The following is a 9,125-nucleotide window of genomic DNA, read 5'->3' on the forward strand; positions in this document are numbered from 1 at the left end:
TTTTGAATTATTTGAAAAAGTTTTTTTATTTTTACAAGAATTAATTAAAAAATTAGTTGCAGATCAAAAAACTAAAATTGGTAGAACACTTGTTTTACATTTATTAAAATCATGTAGAAAATTATTACAATTTAATAATTTTGAAATTTTCATGATTGAAAAGAGAATTTTAATTTTATTTGAATTTTTAAATTTAATTAAAAATGGTTTATCAATTGCAAATAATTCTGGAAAGAAAGTTTTTAGAAGAAAGGTACAATTATATGCTTCTAAATTAATTAGATGTTTTATGAATTTTACAAAACAATATTTAAATTATTTTAATTTAAATTTATTTGATTATTTTAAAAATACAAATCATTTAATTTTTATTAATAATAATTTAAATAATGAAAATAATAATAATAGTAATGAAAATAATAGTAATAATAATAATTTAAATAATTTAAATGATATGAAAAAAGATTTAATTAATATTGAAATTAAAAATGAAATTGAAAAATTTGATAATTTTAAATATTTTATTTTAAATAATCCAGTTATAGAATTAATTACAGATAGATATTTATGGTTTGAATTACATTCAGAATATTTAAATTTAATGACAGAATATTATGTAATGAAACTGAAATGTTATTTAAAAATGTAATTGAACATGTTGTTACAATAACTTTACAATTTATTACAAAAGTTAAAGATAATGCTAAAAATGTATTAAATGGTTTAACTTTAGGTTCAAGAAAGAGACAACAACAATATGAAGATGATGAAGATGATGAAGAAGATGTTAGACAAATTAAATTTACTAAAAAAGAAGTATCTAGAGCATTTAATTTATTAACAATTTCATTACCAAATATAGGTAGTGAATTATTTAAATTAACATATCAAGAAATTACACAAATAGCAATATTCTTTACAGAAAAGAGTTTATTAACAGTTGGTGTTGATTCAATTTGTTTATTATCAAGTTTAATTAAATCAATGAAAAAATATGATATTGAATTACTTGAAAAGGAAATGACTATATATGTTAATAAGATATTCCCAATTATTAAAGGAAATTTTAAACAAGATGAAATTACAATGATGGAAAATAGTACACAAGAAGATGATGGTGATTTTGAAACTGAAATTGCATTAACATGTATTGATTTTTATCATGCTATATTTGTTGATTTGGAATTGAGAGAATTATTATTGAAAAAATTACCAAATTTTGTTCATAATTTATTTATTAATTTATGTAATTTTGTTAATAAGGAATGTTCATATGAATTGGAAAGTTTAGAACGTGTTGAACAATCAAAATTAGCTTTTAGAATTTTAGAATCAATGATTGAATTTGATTTTAATAATAATATTAATAGTAATATTAATAGTAATAGTAATAATACATCTAATAGTAATAATACATCTAATAATAATCTAGTTAAAGCAAGTGATATTAAATCATTTGTAATTACACATTTAGATGGTATTATACGTTCATTTAAAACTGATAGAGATTATCACAAAATTGCAAAATATTTGAGAGCTTTAAATTTATTCTTTAAATTAGATAGCAAGTGTGCACAATTATTAGTTGATCATTTTAATAATTCGAATGGATCTAGTAGTAACAGTTCTGGTAATAATTCTAATAAGAAACAAAATAAGAAAAAGTCTTCTAATAGTGGTAATAGTGGTAATAGTGGTGGATCATCACAACAACAACAATTAGGTAAACAATTTAGAGATTGTTGTCAATATATTGATAATTTAAAGAAACCATCCAAGACATTTAATGATGAAACACCTCTATTTATTAGAAATGAATTATCAAATCAATCACAAGAATTAGTTTTAAAACTTAAACATTGGGGTTTATTACAATAAAATATCTCTTTTTGAAATTATCAGCATTCTTTTAACATGTTGTTCAATAACACAATGGTAATGATGATGATGAAATATTCAATCAATTCTTAATTGATCAAAAGGTCAAGCGCAAACTTTTCATCAATCAATTTATTAAAAAATATGAAAATTTCTAACAAGACATTTATTGTTACCGGTGGTGCATCCGGATTAGGTGAAGCAACTGGTATGTTATTATATTTTAATATTAAAATATAATTAAATATAACAATATAACAATTAAATTGTCACAACTATTTTGTAATAATAATAATAATATTTATAATAATAATAATATATTTAAATAGTTAGACATTTAGTTTCATTAGGTGCTAATGTAGTTATATTTGATCTTGGAGATGCTAAAGGAAAATTATTAGAAACAGAATATTTAAATAAGGTTAAATATGTTCATGTTGATGTTTGTGATGAAAATCAAGTTCAAGATGGTATTGATCAACTTGTTAAAACTTTTGGAAATACTTTATATGGTGTTATTAATGCTGCTGGTATTGGTGTATGTTTTATTATTATTCATATTTAATTTATTAATATTTAACATGTTTACATTTTACAATAATATTTAATCATGAATATAATAATAATCATAAATATAATAATAGGATCCATGTAGAGTATATAATCCAAAGAGTGGAATTGTTCATTCATTAAAATCATTTAATAAGGTAATGAATGTTAATGTGACAGGTACATTTAATGTATTAAGATTGGCAGTTCAACAAATGATGAAACAAAATGCACCATTATGTGGTAAAGATCAAGAACGTGGTATTATAATTAATACAGCTTCTATTGCTGCTTATGAAGGTCAAATTGGACAAGCAAGTTATTCTGCAAGTAAAGGTGCAATTGTTTCAATGACTTTACCATTAGCAAGAGAATTGAGTATGTATAATATTAGATGTGTAACTATTGCTCCTGGTTTATTCCTCACACCAATGTTAATGAGTTTGGGTGAAAAAGTTAGAGAATCTTTAGCTAAACAAGTTCCATATCCAAAAAGATTAGGTGAACCAAATGAATATGCTTCACTTGTTCAATTCTTAATTGAAAATTCTTTAATGAATGGTGAAGTTGTTAGAATGGATGGTTCAATTAGAATGTCATCTCTTTAAAATTATCTTAAATACTTTATTGCTAAATTTATATTCTTAATATTCTTTTGGTAAATTTATCCATTATTCATTAAACATTGCAATAAATTTAATATAATTTATTTTGATACAATGAAAATTCAACACTTGCTTCTTCTTCTAATAAATTTTTAACTGCTTGTTTAATTTCCTTATCTTGATAAATAATTCCATAAACAGCTGAAATAATTGGACAATTAATTCCAAGTTTTGTAACAAGTTCAAATGCAGCCTTAGTTGTTGGAACACCTTCTGCAACACTTCCTAAATTTGCTAAAATATCATTAATTTTCTCTCCTTTTCCTAATCTAAATCCAACTGTGAAATTTCTTGATTTTTCCGATGTACAAGTTAAGAATAAATCACCAATTCCAGCCAATCCACTCATTGTTAAAGGATTTGCTCCTAAAACATGTCCAATTTTTGTAATTTCATTTAAACCTCTTGTTAAAAGAGCTGCTCTTGTATTCATTTGAAATCCTAAACCTGAACATACACCAGAAGCAATAGCTATAACGTTCTTAAGAGCTCCACAAACTTCAACTCCAACTGGATCATCTGAAGTATAAACTCTAAAATGTGAACTGTGACTGTTTATCAAATATAAACAACACTAATTTAAAGAAGTAAAACATACAAAACACGTTGTGCCCATAAAGCACTCTTAATATTTGAAGAAGCAACAGTTACACAAGTCACTTGTCTTTGACAAATTTCAACAGCAAAAGAAGGACCACTTAAAAAGACACATTCATCAGCAAATTCCTTTCCCATAACATCTTCAATAATTTGATATGGTAATTGTAAAGTTTCACTTTCAATGCCCTTATTAGCAAATATAAATAAATGTTTCATTTCTTTACAACTTTGTAAAATTAAATCTTTAAATTTCAATAAAACACCTCTCATAAATTGAGTTGGAATTGAAAATAATAAAACTGAATGATTATTAATAGTTTCCAAATCAATTGAATTTGTTGCTTTCATATTTTCAGGTAATTGAAATTGTGATAAATATTTTGGATTTAAATGTTGATTATTAATTGAATTGACTACATTTTCATCTCTTGCATAAATTGTAATACGATCATTCAAGTGATGGGCCAAGTGATAGGAAAGTGCCATACCAAAATTACCACCTCCGAATACAAGTACTGTATCAATGGGTAATTTTTCATTTATATTACTACTATTATTTTGTTCATTATTATTACTAATGGAAGGAATATTGGTTGTATAATTGGTTTTTTCCAAGTCTATTGGTAAATTAGAATAGGATGTTATTGATTTCATATTTTAAATATATATTAAATTAATAATAATAATAATATTGGTAATGTGATGATGAAATAGTTGAATGATGAATGTGATGAAGGCTCCTGATGATCAAAAAGTAATGAACAGATCGGCAAGCAAGGGACGTAAAGCCTTTTTTTTGAAAGGTTGTGATATGCAAGACCAAAGATGTGAGCAATCGTCACTGGCAAGTAATAAATCACTAAGGTAGGTTCGAGCTTTCTTTTCAGCTCCCTGGGAAGTCTTTGTTTTCTGGGATTTTCGAAATAGATAGCAATACCATCAGTGAAATCCAATTGTTCTCTGTTATTCTTTTTCAATGAATTAACTGCAACATACAAGTATGAATTTCTTCAAAAATACTCAAATCTAGAATAAGGAAATTAAAATTATCTTCTTAATACTTGAAGATTCTATCATCTTTAAAAAAACCCATTTTTCCTCAACTTTCTCCCATTCAGTCAATTGAGTAAGGTCTATTTTCGTTGGAGTCCGTTTTTGTTAAGTCAAAAGTGACTAACTTTTGTGCTTCAAGAATCCCAGCAAAAATACAATCAAATTTATTATCCAAAAAAATGACCAAACATCAAACATTAATTTCTGCAGTTAATCTGTTTAAAACATGTTCTTTGAAAACACCATTGTATCAAACTTATCGGAATTTGAATACCTCTAAGAGTTTAATAGTATTATTAAATAATAATTATTTATCACAAGTCCGAAGTTTTTCAAATTGTAAATTTAATACAAATATTGCTGCTTCTACATCATCACCAAGTAATAATTCATCCACCAACAACAACACCACTACAACAAAAGCAGCACCAAAAAAGAGAAGAGCAGTAGCAAAAAAACAAGTATTAACTGTAACAGATAGAGCAGCTGAAAGATTACAATACTTGTTATCAAAGAGACCTGGAGCATTCGGAATTTTAATTGGATTAAAAAAGAGAGGATGTAATGGACTTTCATGGACTTTTGATTACATTTTCCAAGATACAGAAATACCCAAACTTGCAGAAATTGTAGAAGATAAGGGTGTACGATTAATTGTTCAACCAAGTGCAGTAATGAATGTTATTGGTACTGTTATGGATTATGAAGAGAATGAAGTACATGCTAAATTTGTTTTTAATAATCCAAATGCAATTGGTACTTGTGGTTGTGGAGAATCATTTAATGTGGATACTGCTGTAAATGAACATAAACGAGTTCAAAAGATGTAAAAAACTGTATATATTTATTCAACTGCAATTTCAGACAGAATAAACTCAATATCAACAGCAAATTGATGTAATTTTGATGGATCACTCGATCTAAGTGTACAAATTGTTTCTCCTTGTTGGAAAATCTTGGCTTCAATTAAAATATAATGAGTCTCGGCTGTTTGTGTGTAGAAATAAAACATATGAGGTTCGTTTCTGATATTACTGGCCATAGTCAGTACACTGTTTTCTCTCAACTTTTCTTCAATTTCAGCATGACTTGGTCTATCGTTAAGGCTAAATCTACATGAATGTGTGGAAGCTACAAATGATTCAGATTTCCATTTTTGTTGATATTCTTGAGGTGTTAAAGCTTGTGGAACAACAATGGCAACATTATTAGTTTCATCATAATCCATATCTTCCAAAAGTCTTTCTTCATAAGCTTGCTTGCTTTCCTCTTCTTCTTCCTCTTCAGCCTCTTCTTCCTCAGCTTGTTCTTCAACTTCTTCTTCATCATCACTTCCATCATCAATAGCTTGCCCAAGAACTTCAACATCCTTTACAATAAATCTTTCGCTTGGTTTGCCATAAATGATTGAAAGAGTATTGAATTCAGAGAATAAACGATCACGGAATTCTACTGACTCTTCTTCTGAGAACTTTGTGACAACATCCTTCTTTGTCAAAACTACACTCTTAGCCAAATCAACGTTAGCAGAGATTAATCTATAATAGAACAATGCACGATCGTGAACATCAGCGTGCGAAGTATCATTTACAGCAACTTCAAAAAGTCTTCCCAACATGGCTGACATTTCAGGTGCTCTAAGGAAGAACAATTTCATTGAACTAGTTAAAATTTGATTTCTAACACTATAGTGATAAGTCAAAAATGAATCAATAAAGTTTTCTAAAATGTATGGAGCAGCTTGAATAATATCAGCTCTACCATATTCTCCCAAAATCCAAACAAATGAAGAAATGGCTTCTGGATCTTGAAGGGTGGACCAATGTTTGGTAATTGATGGAAGGTATACTTTACAAAATTCAAGATCATTGTACTTTCTCAAAATATCTTTCAAAACAATCATAGTTTCACTAATAATATGAAGAACTCCAGAATCTAAAAAGTCAATCAAGTGAGTCAAAGAATCTTCTGTAGCAAATGAAACTCTAACAGCAATTTCACCCAATGATTTAATGGCCTTTCTAGATGTTGAAACAGAAATATCTCCCAAAGAAACATAGTAACTTAATTCACTCATTATTTCTTGGACATTCTTTTCATTAGCCAAAAGAGTCAATACTTCTAACTTTAATTCCTTCAAGTAAGTTGGATCGTTATACTTAATATAAAAATCTTTAAAGAATGGTTGGAAAACTTGTGGACATCTAGAAATCATAAACTTTAAATGTTGCAAAATTGTATAGGCAAGTTCAGGACTTGAAGTAGCAAAAAGTAACAAAACTGGGTCTCTCAATCTTCCAAAAACTCTGGTGTGATTCTTTGGCATATTTTGTGTGTAATGTAAGAATAAGTTAGTGATGGACATTACAACTGAAGCATTTGAAATTTCCAATTTATCATCCAATAAATTCATGATATCGAAAATTTCATCATTAGTTTCTGGCTTATATTTTAATAATAATGTAACAACTTCAGTTAATTGCCATTCGGTATATTCAGCTAACTTGTTAAGAAGGTGATAAACCATCTTTTTAGTAACATTAACTCCACTTTCTTCAATTTCATTTAAGGAACGAATAGCGTTAACAATAACTTGACAATCCTTATCCTGAATCATATCATATAATCTATCATCAAACTTTTCAGCTGAAATATTTTTAGACTCCTTAATAATATTAAAACAACCTACCTTTAACAATATTTGAAGCAAGTTTGTATAATTTAGAAACGCTAACAACAGCAGAACGTCTAACATACGGACTTGGATCGTTTAATCCTTCCTTGATAAGAGGAACCAAGTGTTCAGTGAGTTTAGAAATTCTCAAACTGCTCAATGAACGAAGAGCCAATCCACGAACAATAGGACTTTCATCTCTACAATCTCTTGCTAAAGTGTTAATAACTAAAATTGCCAAATCAACGTTTTGTCTAGCATAGTGAGTAATATATTGATAAATCATTTTCTTTTGAACAATATCCTTTGTGTTAACACCCATGATCATTCTATCAAACAATTTACTTGTATCCAAACCCATAGTAGTAAATCCAATCACACGTTGTAATACTTCTCTCTTCTTGGTTTGGTCGTTATCGATTGTTGGATCGGATAACAATTGTTTTAATTCTTGAATTTCACCCTTCTTATCCGGAAGATTGGTATTCTTATTTTGCTTCATCAGCGAACCGACAGAGCTCATAGTCTTGCTAATCGAAGAACCTAATTGTGAGGCTCCGGAAGAGAGTGTGTCACCCAACTGTTTGATTGCACTCATTTTTTTATCGATATGTTTGTTGTGCTTTATGACGATGCGCTTTGTTGTTGGGTGTTATCAGCGATTTTGTAATTTTACTGTTGATTTTTCATCAACAAGGCAGTAGTACTACCATAGATGATTCATTCAACAAGCCTTCTTCCCTTCTAATATAACAAACAATGAGGTTGCAAATAAATGTAGCCTAGATTGCAATATGGTAGATTTATAGAAACCCTCTTCATAGTTGCAAATGATTTAAGCGTGTCCAATGTCTGTGCATTGATGGAACACTTCTTAAAAAAGAGACTCCCTCAAAAGTAAAGTGACCCGAGTCATAACAACAATACTCTTTATTGCACAATAATAAGTATAGTGCACATACTTAATGCTCAATTTTAATAGTATGAATCATCATATCATTTCTACCTTGTTGAGTTGAAATTACTTTCCATTCAAAGGGATCTGTTATTTCATTGGGTTGATGATTTAATTTTCCTCTCACTTGTTTCAATCCTCTCGATAATGCAAATAGAAATATTTGTCTACAATCTTTTAAATGTTGAGGGAGATGATTGTAATTTTGAGGATTACAACGAATTGCAAATTCCCCAATTTCCTTCATTGATTTAATTTCATCTCTAAGATGAATATACATATTAGGTTGTTTACAAAGTGTTGATTTCACAATTTTCAAATTAGTTTGAAATTGGATAGGTAAATTTTGAATATCTGTAAATGCACTAGTTTCAAATATTGCCTTTTCAACAAATTCTGAATCATTCAATAATTCATTACTGAAATATGAAAATGTAATACTGCTCAAATCAGCACTTTCGTAATAATTTCTTATATTTTTACAACAATCAATCAAATGCATTGCCATTTCCTTATTATTTGAATATGATTCATCCAATGTTATAATTCCTGGATTTAATTTCATTGCCACTTTGAAATAATCAGGATTCTTATAAATTGTTTCATCAAATAAAAATATATCAGTTCCATTTTCTAATACTTTTGTAATCCACTCTGGGGATGCCATCAGTTTCTCCTCTAATATCCCTTCAACTCTTATATCAATCCCACTTTTTACAACAATATCAAATACTTCATCATCTTGAATAAC

The 9,125-nt window shown here is 27.8% G+C and overlaps 6 protein-coding genes across 6 annotated transcripts in view; 3 read left to right on the top strand and 3 right to left on the bottom strand.

Annotated features, from left to right (window-relative positions):
* Positions 1-630: 630 nt before the first annotated feature.
* On the top strand, positions 631-1,878 carry NAEGRDRAFT_68819 (uncharacterized protein; the record flags this gene model as incomplete). Its single annotated transcript, XM_002675792.1, has 1 exon — positions 631-1,878. The coding sequence occupies one exon, from the start codon at positions 631-633 to the stop codon at positions 1,876-1,878; it is 1,248 nt and encodes a 415-aa protein (XP_002675838.1).
* A 144-nt stretch (positions 1,879-2,022) lies between these two features.
* On the top strand, positions 2,023-3,035 carry NAEGRDRAFT_68820 (short chain dehydrogenase; the record flags this gene model as incomplete). Its single annotated transcript, XM_002675793.1, has 3 exons — positions 2,023-2,086; positions 2,208-2,416; positions 2,523-3,035. 3 exons carry the CDS (start codon positions 2,023-2,025, stop codon positions 3,033-3,035), a joined length of 786 nt encoding a protein of 261 aa, XP_002675839.1.
* Positions 3,036-3,123: 88 nt separating this feature from the next.
* On the bottom strand, positions 3,124-4,346 carry NAEGRDRAFT_34539 (uncharacterized protein; the record flags this gene model as incomplete). The annotated part of the gene is made up of 2 exons (XM_002675868.1): positions 3,124-3,643; positions 3,691-4,346. 2 exons carry the CDS (start codon positions 4,344-4,346, stop codon positions 3,124-3,126), a joined length of 1,176 nt encoding a protein of 391 aa, XP_002675914.1.
* Positions 4,347-5,197: 851 nt separating this feature from the next.
* On the top strand, positions 5,198-5,527 carry NAEGRDRAFT_5254 (uncharacterized protein; the record flags this gene model as incomplete). The annotated part of the gene is made up of 1 exon (XM_002675794.1): positions 5,198-5,527. A coding segment is annotated over one exon (330 nt), but the record flags the coding sequence as incomplete, so codon positions are not given.
* A 107-nt stretch (positions 5,528-5,634) lies between these two features.
* NAEGRDRAFT_503 (uncharacterized protein) lies at positions 5,635-7,885 on the bottom strand (the record flags this gene model as incomplete). Its single annotated transcript, XM_002675869.1, has 2 exons — positions 5,635-7,391; positions 7,435-7,885. Coding segments are annotated over 2 exons (2,208 nt in total), but the record flags the coding sequence as incomplete, so codon positions are not given.
* A 496-nt stretch (positions 7,886-8,381) lies between these two features.
* Positions 8,382-9,125, bottom strand: part of NAEGRDRAFT_68823 (uncharacterized protein) — a gene marked incomplete at both ends in the record, with an annotated part of 2,278 nt that continues 1,534 nt past the window's right edge. Inside the window, one exon of the mRNA XM_002675870.1 lies at positions 8,382-9,084. Coding sequence (XP_002675916.1) covers positions 8,382-9,084 — 703 coding nt within the window. The remainder of the gene's footprint in view (positions 9,085-9,125) is intronic.

This window comes from Naegleria gruberi (assembly GCF_000004985.1).
Source record: "Naegleria gruberi genomic scaffold NAEGRscaffold_31, whole genome shotgun sequence".
In the NCBI taxonomy this organism is placed as follows: domain Eukaryota; phylum Heterolobosea; class Eutetramitea; order Acrasida; family Naegleriidae; genus Naegleria; species Naegleria gruberi.